This window comes from Camelina sativa, chromosome 15, assembly GCF_030686135.1.
Source record: "Camelina sativa cultivar CO46 ecotype springtype chromosome 15, ASM3068613v1".
NCBI classification, from domain to species: domain Eukaryota; kingdom Viridiplantae; phylum Streptophyta; class Magnoliopsida; order Brassicales; family Brassicaceae; genus Camelina; species Camelina sativa.
In genome coordinates this window covers 8,086,800-8,102,570 of record NC_141894.1, presented here as the reverse complement: position 1 = coordinate 8,102,570, position 15,771 = coordinate 8,086,800, and the positions used below count along the sequence as shown (strand labels likewise).

Below are 15,771 nucleotides of genomic sequence, written 5' to 3'. Positions count from 1 at the left end.
TTTTATTTTTACCAACACACAACCGTGATGAAGTTTTCTTTAATATATAACTAGGTAATACTCCGTGCTACAACACAGGATGACATATATTGTAATTAATTTATGTATATTTTGAATGCATAAAATGTTTTGGTTTATTTAAGTTTTTATAATTTTAAATAGTGTTGAGTAGTATATTAAGTTTACTTACATGGTGTTAAAATTAGATGAGTATGTTGTTTAGACATCGTTAATCCTTTGAATGGTAACATTATGCTTAAAGGTGTTCAATTCAAATATCAGATATTAATTTGGTTTTAGTATGGAGTATTGCAAGTATATAACCTACACGCAACTATTTTAGAATGACAAAGATATTTCGTCCCATCCCGTCTTGTCATGTCCCGTCCTGTTTCATCTCATCCCTACCCGTAAAAATTTTTATGTCCCATAAATGTTCTCTTTTAAATAATTAACTTGTCTAATTTTTATTGTCCAAAATTTTTGGATAAGAACATAACTAAATTTTATGCTTTTTCACATTTTTGGACTTATAATTTATTTCTTTCTGAAGAAGAAAATTTGTTCATAGTAAAAAAATTAAAAAGCTACTTATTAATATTTAATTTTGCATAAATATATAGTAACACAATATAGTCAACTAATTGTAATTATAGAATTTTAGAGTTTTAAATACTTATTTTAGGGTAATTACTATTTAGAAATACAAATATAAATTGAAATTTTTTTACTTCTTTTTTTTTGTTTTTAAAAAATGTGTTTTTGATAATTTTTCTTAAACAACAAACGTAATTCATGAAATAGTTTATTTTCATAAATATATATTATTTTTATTTATGATTACAAAATATATTTACATAAATCTTTTTAAAGATATTTTCTTGCATATCTTGTGTTTAGAGAGTATTTACAAATAAGTTGATTTTAGATATATTTTATATATCTATTAAAATAAATTTGAATTGATGATGACTATGAAGGCTACAAGTTCTTTTAAAACTAGGATAATGATGCCAGGTGGAACGTGGTCGTTCGAATTCTTACCAAGTGTCTCTAGAGATACCAAGTACGCTTGCAGTTTTGAATCTGGAGATTGTGGTTGCAAAAGATGCGAATGGAAGTTACGCCCAGAAGGACCTTGCCAAATCAACGAAAAGACTGGAAAAATTGATCATTGTCCCCCTTGGGATTCTCAATTGTTTTGAAACAATTACTAAAACATTTGCTATGTATTTGTCTACCTCTCCGTTTATCTAACAATAAATTAATACAGCAAAACTATTTACTGTGGTCATTTGATTCGGTTAAAATGTCTTTTTTTTTTTTTTTTTTTTTTTTTTTTTGTCAAACAAGTTTTCATTAAAACTTAAATCCTCAAAGAGGAGAGTTCATACAAAGAGAAGCAAATAAAGTTACAAAGCTTAACAAGGTTACAAAGCATATAGAGATATTGGTTCCATGAGTTATCCAAGAAGATGCAAGTCTTTGGGAGGCTAGCAAAGCTTGAAAGATTTGTTGGGACCATGGTGGAAGCGCTTTTGAAGACAAGCTCCGCGACATCCTCGATCAACAAGTGATCAACAATAGCTCTTGCAATATATGCAGTGGAGCGTTTACAAAGGTGGTACATAGGTGAAGCAATGGATGGTGCTCTAGCCAATGAGAGGAGGTTCGAGACAAATTGATCAAAGTGTAAAGCATTTTTCTGGCTCAATTCTCATAGCATGGGACGAAGCTATATCTAGGACTCTAAAAAGATATGTGCAATATCGTAACAAAGCAGGTGGGTCCTCCCTCTCATGAAACCAATGGCCATGGAGGTTAAGGAGTCCAACACAAAGCTTGTAGCCGATATTGCAATGCGATATTAAGACATACCCGAGTTTCCACCCTAATGATAGTTGGAGGAGAATGAAGGATAGGATTTTTATAAGGTTGAACCTAGGGAGAGACAAACAAGGTCGTAACAGAGCAGGTAGATCCTCCCTCACATGAAGCTCATAGTCATGGAGGTTAAGGGTTCCCACACAAAGCTTGTTGTCTGCTTTGCTGTGATGCACTAAGATATACACTAGGTTGGAGCCGAGATGAGAGTGGTAATGATACAGGCTAAGGGGTTCGGTGGGTGTTTGGTATATACTTTCCAACTGATCTTGACAAAGGGATTTATCTAACCATTCTAGAGAGGCAATTACACAGCTATATGATTGTTTGCGGCCAACAAAAATAGAGGCAGAGTGACCTATCCGAGTTGGGTTCGATAATCTTCTATAGGGTCTAAAGGGCTTCAGGATCAGACATATAACCAATACTAGTCTAAGTACTCTATCTACTAGGGTTTGCGGATAAGAGTTGGGCTCAAATCTGGGTCGTGAGGACAGAGGAGGAGTTTGTAGGGCGCTGCAATGAAAGCGTGAGTCGTCAAAGTTCCGTCCAGTAACAGGATCGACATAAAGCAGAATGGTCTTGTTTGTGAGGCAAATCTTTATTGGATAAAGCGGCAGATCAGAGGAGAGCATAGCCAAGACACAAACTAAAGAGACCAAAGATACAGGAGGGGGATACAAGGTCACCATGATTGACGCTTTTATCAACCAGGTATCGTGCAGTTCCGGCATCAAAACAGAGCTTGCTTCTAGCATCGGCCAAATAGAACACTTGGTGATGGGGTAAGAACCCAAGGAGGAAGGAGATGATGGGATTGACTTCAAGGGGAACCGGTAAGAGAGGTGAAGAGCAGAACACACATGGAGCCTAGAAATCTCAGATTTATCATCGAATGGCTGGAGTCTCGGGAGAATCACCTCGTTGAGACGAACCACCGGTTGAGCAGAGGGGTAAGAAAGGAGTTGAAGCTTACGCATGGCCGAAGTAGCGTGACCGATCGAAAAACCTCCGATGGATTCGAAATCGATCCAGAAGCAGTGTTGATACAAGAGGAGAGAGCCGCAGTGAACGGAAAGCAGCCCAACGGCGCCAATTTGAGACGACGCCGCCGGGAGAAGAGAACTCGGGAGTTGTGCCGGGGGAGAGAAGCGGCTATCGGTTAAAAATTAAAATGTTTTAAAAGTTAAAAATCAGGTTTGAAAAAAGTGAAAAAATGATAAGCAAAGTCGTAATGCCACGTGTACAAAAAAGAAGTGGTTAAACAAACAAAACAAACGAAGGCGCTTTGAAAACTCCGCCTCCGTTGTTAGCTATTACACTCACTCTGTCTCCGCCGAGTTTAATTCTGTCATCTGCGTCTTCCTCTGTTAGATCTCTCTCTCTGTCTCTTACAATACAATCAGCTATGACGCTTTCGTTCTCACAGACGTCGTCGTTTACAAGACCCAACCACGTGGTCGGATCAACTGCTTCCGTTTTCTCTACGCCTAAGAATCTCCGGTTTTGCGGACTCCGCCGGGAAGCGTTTGGTTTCTCTCCGTCGAATCAGTTGTCTTTGCGCAGTAACCGAACTCAGAGTAGTGGATTCCAAGTCTTGCTTCTGCTTCGAGTAATGGTAATGGTAACGGTGCTCCTCCCAAATCTTTCGATTATGATTTGATCATCATCGGAGCTGGAGTTGGTGGCCACGGAGCTGCTTTGCACGCTGTTGAAAAGGTTTGAACTTTCTGCTTATGTGACACAATGGGTTGATGAATCATGCTGTGTTTTTTTTATGATTGTTATGATCTTTATGTTTATGGAAACATTGGCTTTTATTAGGGACTTAAAACTGCCATCATTGAAGGAGATGTTGTTGGAGGGACTTGTGTTAACAGAGGGTGTGTACCTTCTAAAGCTCTTCTTGCTGTTAGTGGTAGAATGCGGGAACTTCAGAACGAACATCACATGAAGTCCTTTGGTCTACAGGTAAGTCATCAACTCTCATGTTCTCTGATTTATAAAGTTGCTAGGTTTTGTCTTTGGCGTGAAATGGTTGTAGATGGTTCAAGTATGCTGCTAATGAGCTATTGTTTTTGGTTTAAACTTGGAAAACAGGTTTCAGCTGCTGGGTATGATCGTCAGGGTGTGGCTGACCATGCTAATAACCTGGCTACCAAAATTCGAAACAATCTGACCAATTCTATGAAGGCACTTGGTGTTGATATATTGACAGGATTTGGCAGTGTTCTGGTCAGTACGTGTTTTTTCTTTCACGTTGACTTGCTTGACATTAACAGGATACATTTTTGTTGAACGATGATCCTAACTCTTTGTATTTCTTCTGCAGGGGCCACAAAAGGTTAAATATGGGAAGGACAATATTATCACTGCCAAGGATATAATCATTGCCACTGGATCTGTGCCGTTTGTTCCTAAAGGAATTGAAGTTGATGGTACGTTTCTTATTTGAACGTAGAGTTGTTTAAGGAGAAGCCTGCAAATATTCATTCTCTATTCTTTTGAGTGCAAAAAGCAAGCAGACTTTGATTCCTTGAATGTTTATATTTTGGTGCTGCAGGAAAGACTGTAATCACCAGTGACCATGCCTTGAAATTGGAGTCTGTCCCTGATTGGATTGCAATTGTTGGAAGTGGTTATATTGGTCTTGAGTTCAGTGATGTTTACACCGCACTTGGAAGTGAGGTAACATGATGTTTCTCTACTAATGGTATTACTTTTGATGTTGTGTCCTTGTAGTTGAGATTGTAATATCTGCAACTTAGGAATGTTCTCCAATTTTCTAGTCTTTGTTAGGTCTCATACTGTATTGAGTTTGCTGTTGTAAAATAGTAGTAAACTAGGTTCTAAGCTACCAAGTCTATTGGTTGCTCGATCTAAATTGAATATGTGTCGTTTCTATTTTATGTTTCGTTAGGTTTGCTCGACCTTTATAATTAGTGATCGAAAAACGGGAACCTTTTGTGCAGGTAACTTTTATTGAAGCTCTGGATCAGCTAATGCCTGGATTTGATCCTGAGATCAGTAAGCTAGCACAGAGGGTTTTGATTAATCCAAGAAAGATTGACTATCATACTGGAGTCTTTGCGAGCAAAGTGAGCCTGTTGAAATCATGCATTGCAAATACTGCTTTTCTTTCTCTATACAGTGTGCCCATGTTGTATTCATCTTTTAAACTTAAATCTATTCCTTATCCAGATTACTCCAGCAAAGGATGGGAAACCAGTTTTGATTGAGCTTATTGATGCCAAAACAAAGGAACCTAAGGATACTTTGGAGGTAACCATCAGAGCTCTCTATATTTTATATGACAATGAGAATATTTAACAGATACTTAGTATTCATGCCTGAATTGGGAATATATGTGCCGTTGGTAGACTAGTGGGTCCTTAGAAGTCTTGTTTTTCCACTATTTTTGCTTTTCGCTGCATTAACCACATTGTTACTCTTCCCACAGAAATATAAGTATACATTGTGAATGAGAAGCTACTGTTATGCCTTTTTCTTCCAAAAAAAAGAAAAGATATAGTCATGTCTTTTGGTTTCATTTTCTTTACCATGTGAATTTCTGCGCTGAAAGTGTGAGTTTGTTGTCCTTCTCCAGGTAGATGCTGCTCTTATTGCTACTGGAAGAGCTCCATTCACCAATGGACTTGGCTTGGAAAATGTATGATTTGACACTAAATCCCACCAACTAGTATTGTCATTTTGGTTACCAGAAAATATTTGTTCGTCAGAAAATTAACTTTGAAGCCGTCATCTCAATGCAGGTCAATGTTGTGACGCAGAGAGGCTTCATACCAGTTGATGAGCGAATGCGTGTGATCGATGGAAATGGGACTCTGGTCGGTTTTATTTGCATATACATACCTTTTTTTTATCAGCGATTCTTTTATATGCTAAAATTCATTTTTACTTGATAGGTTCCCAACTTGTACTGCATTGGTGATGCCAATGGTAAATTGATGCTTGCACATGCAGCCAGTGCCCAAGGAATATCTGGTAAATGGCTTATCAGTAGGCAGGCTACTAATGATAATGCAGTGAATATTTTCCCTTTCTTCTTCATGGGACCTGTATTAAACTCTAAGCTTTTACTCTTTGGTTAGTGGTCGAGCAAGTCAGCGGTAGAGATCATGTGCTTAATCATCTAAGCATCCCAGCTGCTTGCTTTACTCATCCTGAAATCAGTATGGTGGGATTGACAGAGGTAATATTCTGAATCCTAGTGCTTTCTGTACTGAAGAGGGTCAAAAAGAAGAATGTTATGAGCAGGATATGCTTACTGTAACTCCTTAGGTTTTGACATTATTCCCTTGTTTTGTCAGCCTCAAGCGAAAGAAAAAGGTGAGAAGGAAGGATTTAAAGTAAGTGTGGCCAAGACAAGTTTCAAGGCTAACACAAAGGCCTTAGCTCAAAATGAAGGAGAAGGAATAGCAAAGGTGGGAGAAGCAAAAGTTGTTGGTTATTTTTGGTTTATAAAAGAAGAAAAGAGATCTCATTGCTTGTGTTATGCAGATGATATACCGACCTGACAATGGTGAAATCCTAGGAGTTCATATATTTGGACTGCATGCAGCTGATCTAATCCATGAAGCGTCCAATGCAATTGCTCTTGGAACACGCATTCAGGTAGGATTTTCAGTACTCTGGCTGCTTAGTTCCTGATTCCTATTGTATTGTAGCTCTTAGTCTTTGATATTCATGATTCTCAACAAGGTAATTGAGTCATATATATAGTACCTTAGCTGTTGAAAATACTAAAACGCATTAACTATATCTAATTCTTAATCCTGCATGGTTACTGTATCTCTGCAGGACATAAAATTGGCAGTTCATGCACACCCAACACTGTCTGAAGTCCTCGACGAACTGTTCAAAGCAGCCAAGGTAAAGCAAAACAGTCTACGAGCTTTCTACAAACATATACTCATGACATTGACCAGGGATCCCCTTTACTGTTAACTGCAATTAATAGATTCAAATCCTCTACTAGAAAGCAAAAGAATCTTACGCTTAAGTTCAATTTTTAGGTTGAAAGTCAAGCTACAAGGACAGTAAGTGATAAAGTGGCTGTATAATAAAACACAAAAACAAAAACTTATTGGGGGAGGAGAAACATCTTGAAGCAAGAAAATTTGTGGTTGTACTTTAGGGTGATGCAAAGATAAAGCTAAACACGAAAGAGGAGGATCCAAGAAGAGGAGGGGATGATGAGAGACAACCTTCAGTAAGTGAAGACTTAGAAGATATATCTACAAGGCCTTCTTCTTTCTTTGAGAATATTTATGTTGGAGTCTTGTCTCTGCTTTCACGTGTATTTGTTTGATTGTTTCATGGTTTCCATTAGTAGAGCCTGCGATTGTGAATTTGTTTTTTGTATTGTTTTTTGAAGAGAGAATTCACTTTTGGAAGATTCAACTCTTTTTACTAGTAAAATCACTTTTCTGGCCATTATTTTCATCAGATTCGGACGCGAGGTGGCAGAAGAACCTATTTTAAGACTACACATGTACATAAGATTTTCTCTGGTTACTTGCAATTTCATATTACATAATATACGTTGTAGATTACACCAGAGTCCTAGAAGAACCCCATTGTAGAAATAGACCCCAAAAAAAAACTATATCTAGTTGTTAATTCTGCCTTCTCCTTTTTTCATACATCAATCAACAACAAAGGTTGGTGGTCTCCGTTGTGAGAATACTTTTGTAGTTTATTATAAACCAATTTCTGAAAGGTCGAGTACCCTCTTCCATTCACATAATTTACAGATCAATACAATCCAGGTTCAACACCAACCTCTTTTTGACTCACCTCTCCATAGCCATATATCAATATCAAATGTCGTCCAGGCAATCGTACTCCAACTGCATCACATTATCAACAAGATTCGTTACTCCATGTATTAATTTATTTCTCCGTTTTATGTCTTTTTCCCCCTAAAATGAGCTTCAAAAATGTAAGAAACAAAAAAATAGATTTCACCTGAGTTTCTTCATGCGTGAGTTTCATCCTCCTGTAATCCTGTTGAGCCTTCTTAGACCTAAACATGGCTTGGACTCGCACTACAGATCTCTCCAGCCTCTCCTCTGCTTGCCTCTGGCTCGTCTTGTAGAAATCTTCCTCTGTCTCACCTGAAGAATCCTCCGTTGCTGCAACCTGGAGTCCTCTAAACCCTTTTCTCTTTTGTCTCCACCTCAGAACTGCCTTCTCTAACACTCCTACTGACCATACGATCTTCTTGTACTGCCTCCGTGCTTGTAATCCCCTGAAAGCAGCCTGCAAAAGAAGGGGAAAGACACTTAAATGTGTTGCAAAATTCAGACAAACGTTATGATATATGTATATGTGTGGACTTTCACTGTCTTATAGATTGCGGAATTCAGACAAATGTAGTTATTATGAACAGCCAAGTTCAGAGTAAACTTATAATCCTGGCTGCTGAATCTTGTGTGGTTCTCTTAGTTTTGGGTCACAGGAGTAACTGTTCACTTCATACCTGGATCCTAATTGCTTGACGCCGCATATTCAGATACTCTCTTCTCATTTTCCAAGTTTGGAACCTGCACTGAATCCGGTAAGCAGCTTCTATCTTCCTACGCGTATCATATTTCCGGAACGCATTCTGAATCTTCATAGCTGCAATTATGCTCTTAGCCTCTTCTTCTTTGTTAGCAAACTGAATCACGCTGGACCGTGCCGCCTTCAGCGCCTTTTCCCTAAACGCACCCTGAATCCGAGCCGCTGCTTCTGCAGCTGTTCTGTATGCTGCCAGAGCGTCCTTGAGACTCTGCTCATCTTCCGGGAGAGTGCCTTGGTTCATCATCTCCGCCTTGCAAGCCTCCAGATTGCCACTGATGTTTCCAGCAATTTTCATGTCTCTAAACTGAGCAACCAAACATTTCTCAGCAAGATATGCAGCTAAACCGTCATATCCATTTTGCTGTGCCAAATCAGACGCCATGCATCCGTCAAGATTATGTTTTGTCGGGTCTGTCACCAGATTTGGTCTCGCCCCAGCAGAAAGAAGAGCAGCCACCATTTTCTCCCTTCAAAACCCAAGAAAAAAGAGTATACAGAAATAAGTAGCTTACAACAAAGTACATATAACTTTTTGAAAGGGATCATTTTTACCTTCCGTAGTATGCTGCCCAATGAAGAGCAGTCCACCCTTGTTTATCACGGAAGTTCAACGACAAACCTGATAACGAAAACAGCTGGATCGACCAAGTGTATCCAAGAATGGCACAAAGGTGGATCACACCGAGGCCTTTAGAGTCATAATCCAGTGTGCTGCGACCTTCGAGCACTTTCTCCATAAGCCATTCCTTAAGCCTGTTCTTCAGAGTAAGCTCGAAGAGATGATCTTTCGCTTGATCAAACGACACCTTATTCCCCTGGATTGACTTGAGTAGATAAGCCCAACTGTTTAAAAGATGGGACGTTTTGCTAGCGAGTTTTTTGGCATCTCGCAGATTAGTAGGTGAGATTTTGCTGGAGAGAACGTTGAGTTTGTTGGAAGACGTAAATAGAAGATGAGAAAGTCTGACTTGGAACTCAAATTCTTCCCATTTGGATTCTTGATTTTCTTCAGGGATGGTCTTATCAAGAACTGGGACTGAACGGTGTTCGAACCTGAAACATTGGCTGATTGGTTTGTTGCCGTCTACACTAAGATAGAGGTTTACCAACCCAGGCGAGTGCGGAGGTATGATGCAACGGTAGACTCCCGCCTGGATATATTCCGCAGGGACACACGAGTCACCACAAATGCAGAACAGGTTTGATCTTTCGAGATGTTGATAACTGTTGTGCAAGAACCCAGTTACAAGAATCTGCAGAATCATTATGTAAGAAAGTTATGCTCTCCATTTTGCATTCCATACCTATCAACTTATTCATATGATAGCACATACTATCTCTAGATTGAGATCTTCTTACCTTTGTTTTCTCTGAAGAATAGGCCCAAGAAGGTGAAACATCAGTTATGTTAAACACTTGCTCAGGTATGTTGGAGTGCGGTTGAAATAAAGCTTGAGGAGCTAACGGATCCTGGTCATGCGTAACCATGGGGCTGAAGGAAGGACCCTCCAGCAAGTCATTAGATTCGCCGATAAATGAATTCATCCACCTTCCAAAACTCTCTCGACTTTGTGGACCATTGTTAAGCAAAGCATCAAGAGATTCATCAGCCATTGTCATATACACAGGCTCTGCAGAACCGTTTGCAGCATTTTGGAGTGGTTCTGTGAAGTATGACAAATCATCTGATCACAGAAAAAAATATATCTTCAACATCACCCCATTGTTCTTTAACTGCACAAACTGACATAATCAGATCCTGTGTAACTTACCTACGGTTGGTGCAGATAGGTTGTTAAGATCGGTTGGTATCAGCAGCTCATCCCAATCAAGCGTATTGATATCATGAAGGCTAATATCATGATTTCTAACAACTGGGCTGTTGTTGCTTGCTGTGACCCGCCAAAAGAAAGAGTGATAAGTGTCCAGATGAAGAAATCAGAGCAAGCATTCAAAGTTTCCAAGCATCAGATCCTAATACTATCATGTAAAACTGTGAAAAATCGAGATCACTTGAAAATTGTGTCTCACCTAGATAACGTGAGTTCTCGATGCTAAAGTCAATATTTTCAGGTGCCACGAGATTTGGGAATGTCTGATCAGAGACAGAGATAGGACTAGAGTTTGACTCCCCCGATGATGTAGCTGCCTGAACATATCAGTTCAACCAATCAAAATATCAAAGAGGAGTGACCAGAGACAGGGACTATTCAATAGAGAAAGAGAGAATCCAAACATGGACAGCAAAGAAATACATCACACTGATCCAACAATCACTTTGTAACATAAGAAACACAAATGAGAGAAAAGAAAACAAACCTCCTGTGTATCACGGTAATGTACAAGGACGATATTCTCTCGAGCCCTGCCATAAAAAAGAAGAGATGATTAACTTTCATCACCTTCTGAAGAGAAGGGCCTCTAATCAAGTAATTTCTAAAAGAACATATAGCAGACAAGTCAGTGATATTTGCTTACTACATACCTATCCAGTAACCAGTAACACCTCCGAACAAAAGTAGTTTTATCTTCACCATGGGCATAGTATACGTGAATCCTTTCCTCGTTACCAACCTAGCATCATTCAAAGGACATTAATTAGCTGGGGAAAAAAAATCATGATATGAGCTTTTAAGAAGATATAAGCTACAGAAGAAAAAAAACTCACTTTGAGGTGTTCGTGAGCCTCTTTAACTGTCCTTCCGTCTTTCTTCTTTTTCCAGTTATGACCATCCTTTCTGAAGTTCCTCAACATCTTACGGTCGAACAATATAAGTCTGCCACCTACAAAATAATGAAACATAACATTAGTGTATAGAAACTTGAACAAACACCCTCAAATATTTGAGTGGCTATTTGAGGGTAGAAGAGAATGATTACTATTGGGTAAGTTCACCGGCTTGACATTGATGGTGAAGTATTTAGGGTTAGAGAGGATAGCATGGATCTCGTTTGGCCGGAGCCACCTGCTTTTTGCTTCCTCCCATGTTGTCTGGACATCAAGATCTGCAAAACACACAACCAGAACATATGTCAAGGTACACCAAAACGTATTCAATATGTATATCCATCATCACAAACATATATAATATGTTTCTAAGCTTTTGTGCTTACAACACACAAGTAAACTTGTTCAGGCACAACACACAATTTCATCACTTCCTTCCAAAAAAATCTCTGAATTATCCAAATTCAAATTCGACAGATGCCAAAAGTCTATAATTTCCCAAAAAGATTGCAGACTATAAACTTATGAATCATACACTAAATCCACATATAAAAAACTTAAGGAACCTCAATATTTCGACAGTAACTAACTACAAATTCAAGTTCAAAGGCTCTGCAAACAAAAACGGCCACGTCATCTAAACAAATATATACAAAGTGTAATAATAAACTCCATTTGCACACCAAAAAAAAAAATAAACTCCAAAACCCAATAATAAAAGGGGTATACAATTTCATAAAAATTACATTTTTTTATATAATATAACAAAGACTCAACTACCACACAGCTTGACCAAAACAACAAGACTCACTGGAATAAACCAAAGAACCAGCGAATCAAAAAACAACAAAACATATAATAAAATAAAAAACAAAGAGATGGGTCTTAGTCTTATACCTTGTAAGGTATGGAATCCATGAATCTCCGAGCCGATAAGCCTGCGGGAACCGTCGCCGTCCATCTTGATGATTCACACTCGAATTCGAAGCTCTTTTGACCCAAAAAAAAAATCCGAGGAAGTAGAACCAACCCCTAAAAGAAACTGAACAACGAAGTCAACAAGTAGAAGAGTAATATTATCTGGTCATACAGATTTGGTCGTCGTGAGATTGAGAAGAATACGAGAGAGCCCTTCCGATGGTGTCTGTCTGTCTATGTAATGATGAGAGAGTGAATCGAAATATAAAAAAATTGGAATGTTCCGTTAATTTTTGGGTATTTTAGGGATTTTTTTTATTGAGTTCTCTATTTTTTTATTTTTATTTTTTATTTTACTAAGACCATCTGTAATATAGATTTTTTTTATTTTTTTCTCTAAACTATAAGAATTCTATAACAGAGATAGTTTTGTTCCAACTCATTTCTATTATCAGCTCTAGAATAGAGATTGCTATATTTATTAAAAAAAATATAGCAATTTTTATTTTAAAGGTGAGAATAGATGTGGATTGGAGCAAGTTTGACTCTAAAATGTAGATGGCTATATTTTCTTTTATAAATATAGGCAAATATAGAAATGGATTTGAGATGCTTTAAGTGAGAATTATTGGTTTGCGATTTGAATAGAATTTTAAAGACTTTCTTTTTTAAAATGTTATTTAGATTCTGTTGTTATTAGATCTAAGATTTTGTTAAATTTTGTTATAGATTAATGTTATTAGTTTGTGATTTGTAAAAAAGTCAATTAAAATTTTAACAAATTTGGGTGATTTTATTCAGACTTTTATAAAGCCAGTAAAAGTTTTGTGTTATTTAATTAAAACAAAAAAATCTAGGATTGTTAATGAATTCAATTATTATATTATTGGTTCATGATTTTAAACATTTTGTTTACAAAATAAAGTTATGGAAAATATCACAAAAATACAAAGATTGTTTGAAGCACTTTACAAGATTTTAGAATATTAATCAACAAAACTATATAATACTCTCTAGCAATCTTTAAAAATCTTTTACTTATTTATTTTTAATGATTTTGTTGAACTCTTTATAAATTATAATCCAATAACACCTTATTAAATTTTCAACTAAATATTTTTATGAAATTTGCAAGTTTGATCCCCTACCTACTTTTATTTTCCACAATACCCCTTAACCTTTCTAACTATTCTAATCGGACTAGTGAAAATCTACCATTCATGATTTTGTTTTTGTTTTTGTTTTTTTTTTTGGGCTTGTAAAGGTTTCTTGGTTTGTGTATTCTCTAAGTGATTGATTAATAAGATATTACTGGTTTAAACTTTTAATCATGTGAACGTTCAAAATAATAAAGTTTATTCTCCTATGTAATTTTTTTTTTTAACTTTTTTGGTAAAAATGTACTATTGGTAACTTGAATCTCATCCACAAACTTGTTAAAAAAATATAATAGAGAGTCAAATCTCATCAATGAGGTTGCTTTCCTCCCTCTCAAGTCATTTATAAGGGCATCATTAGTGGAATAACGGCCGACCATTTCTCAAAAAAATTTCAAAAAGATTTTTTTGAACAAATTATTATTATTTATTTATCTTTTAATAGTTGTTCTATTGAGCAAACAACACCTGTCATATATGATATGAGAATCGCTTCTCGAGTTACCATGGGAAGAAACTGTTTTCCTACTTTTTCTCTTCTCTCTTATTTTTATTATTTTTTATTAAAAGAATTTGTAAGAGTATCGCCCACTAAAAGTGGTCTAAGACAGTTCGACGCAAGATCTCTTCTCTCTCTGCTATACTACACTGGTTCACTTCACAATTCACATAAGCTCCAATTACTTCACTACATATAATTTTTTTTTTTCAGTTGTGTAAGCTTTCTGATACTTAATTTGAAATCATGAAATGATTAACGATACTAAAATTTGGTACTTATTAACACGAGACTTTAACAACCTTTTTAAAATTAGAGCGGTAGACATACGGTGAGACTTATATATACCACTCATAAACTTCATAGATACAGAATTAAAATAAAAATTACACGAAACTTTTAAAAACCTTTTTTTTTAAAAATAGTGTTGTAGTAACATGAAATCTAAATCAATAATTGAACTAAGTCCTGCTGTACCACACTGATAAAACTCATTTAATATAATTTCATGAATTAAGGTATGTTTTATTATGGCATGCTTAAACATGTATCGATATTCCGTTTTCAAAAAAGAAAAACATGTGTCGAACTATCGATATAAAAATAATATTTTTTTTAAAAAAATGAGGCAAAGCAAGCAACTCCAAAATGTGAACATGTACACTAGAAAAAGTGGTTGTTGATAAAGGGTGAAATAAAGAGCGTCCAGACCAGAGCTTTTTAAAACGATCATTCAGTATCTGCGGCGATTGTACGAATAGACGTGGACAGTAGTAGATACGTGGCTTGACAATTATGGTTCATCATTTATTCTGGGGTCTTAATATTTCTTTTTGGTGTCACCCCTTTATTTATTATCTCTTTTCTTTAGAAAAAAAAAAAAATGTTTGACCTCATTTTATTGATAACAGATTAGTTAACGATGGATGGACCAAACTGATGTTAGTTGCTCCGTTATCAAATTTTAGCGACATGTTTATTTGGCTTTGTCAACAATACTAGATATTAAATTCATGGTTTAAATGATATTTTTTTTTCAAATCCTATCAGAATTCTATTTTATTTGTTTCAAAGATGGAAATGATCTAACAATCTAGATATTTTTTTTTGACTAGTTCATTATCAATTGAAAAATGGTGGATTGAATACCATTTTGAATTTAGTTGAAGAAGAATTTCATAGATTTATAAGGATATCTTAGATTTCATATCCAATAAAAATGGATTTTCTAAGGAAAGATATGTCTTCCCAATTGAATTTGAGGCAACAATTGACTAGAATAAACAAATTTGGGTCACAATTCATTAGCCTTACACACCAAGATACAGCTTGCCAAATAGGAGTTACACATTACCACGTTTGCCATCCAAAAAATATGTATACTAGTAAGCAAATATGCACTTCCAACATATCTAAGTCTACTCATAATTATTCTCCACATCCACGACAATGGTTTTTCCTTGCGTTAAAAGAAACATACTTTCAGTTCTTCCTCTTCTCCTTCTTTTATTAGTCACTCATTTGTCTTCATCTTTGTCACAAATGAATCACTTAACCAACTCTGCTCACAACCGACAATAAAAACCACCTTCTGCTTCTCTTGGCTAACCACTTATCCAAAAACGTTCACCCTTGACTTGAATGGTCTTCTCGGTTTTGTCCTCCGAATGACGCAATATTTGGGATATAATAACCTAGCAATGATGAAAGGCTTAGCAAGAACCACGACTGATCCGAAGCTCAAGATCTCGTATGGGTCTTGCATAACATATTATGAGTCAGCTGTTAAATCGAACGCGGAAGCTATAGGGTTTGCTAGCTCTAAGAACTACCAGTTAACATCTCAGGCGGCTGCGAAAGTCTTTGTTATTATAGTTGTGTGTGAAGCTGTTCTTACCGGACGTCATAATGTGCCGTCTTATGTTCCAGAACGCGATATAGTGTATAACAGAATGTGTAACATTGTTAGAGTTTTCTCTGACGTTTTGAGATCATGA

The 15,771-nt window shown here is 36.6% G+C and overlaps 2 protein-coding genes and 1 pseudogene across 2 annotated transcripts; 2 read left to right on the top strand and 1 right to left on the bottom strand.

The window, feature by feature from the left end:
- The first annotated feature begins 3,183 nt into the window (after nt 1–3,183).
- LOC147926380 (dihydrolipoyl dehydrogenase 1, chloroplastic) lies at nt 3,184–7,341 on the top strand. The gene is made up of 16 exons (XM_087489516.1): nt 3,184–3,603; nt 3,709–3,855; nt 3,985–4,119; nt 4,217–4,322; nt 4,448–4,572; nt 4,857–4,982; nt 5,086–5,166; nt 5,492–5,554; nt 5,658–5,732; nt 5,811–5,889; nt 5,997–6,097; nt 6,216–6,329; nt 6,406–6,519; nt 6,706–6,777; nt 6,921–6,944; nt 7,043–7,341. The coding sequence occupies exons 2-16, from the start codon at nt 3,808–3,810 to the stop codon at nt 7,214–7,216; spliced, it is 1,437 nt and encodes a 478-aa protein (XP_087345642.1). The 5' UTR covers nt 3,184–3,603; nt 3,709–3,807; the 3' UTR covers nt 7,217–7,341.
- Nucleotides 7,342–7,400: 59 nt separating this feature from the next.
- Nucleotides 7,401–12,594, bottom strand: LOC104746037 (calmodulin-binding transcription activator 6). The gene is made up of 12 exons (XM_087489515.1): nt 12,098–12,594; nt 11,353–11,478; nt 11,141–11,256; nt 10,958–11,046; nt 10,792–10,837; nt 10,504–10,621; nt 10,245–10,364; nt 9,832–10,157; nt 9,025–9,725; nt 8,390–8,939; nt 7,876–8,169; nt 7,401–7,757 (listed from the first exon to the last, which is right to left on the bottom strand). The coding sequence occupies exons 1-12, from the start codon at nt 12,159–12,161 to the stop codon at nt 7,728–7,730; spliced, it is 2,580 nt and encodes an 859-aa protein (XP_087345641.1). The 5' UTR covers nt 12,162–12,594; the 3' UTR covers nt 7,401–7,727.
- Nucleotides 12,595–15,223: 2,629 nt separating this feature from the next.
- LOC147926379 (pectinesterase inhibitor-like) lies at nt 15,224–15,771 on the top strand (annotated as a pseudogene).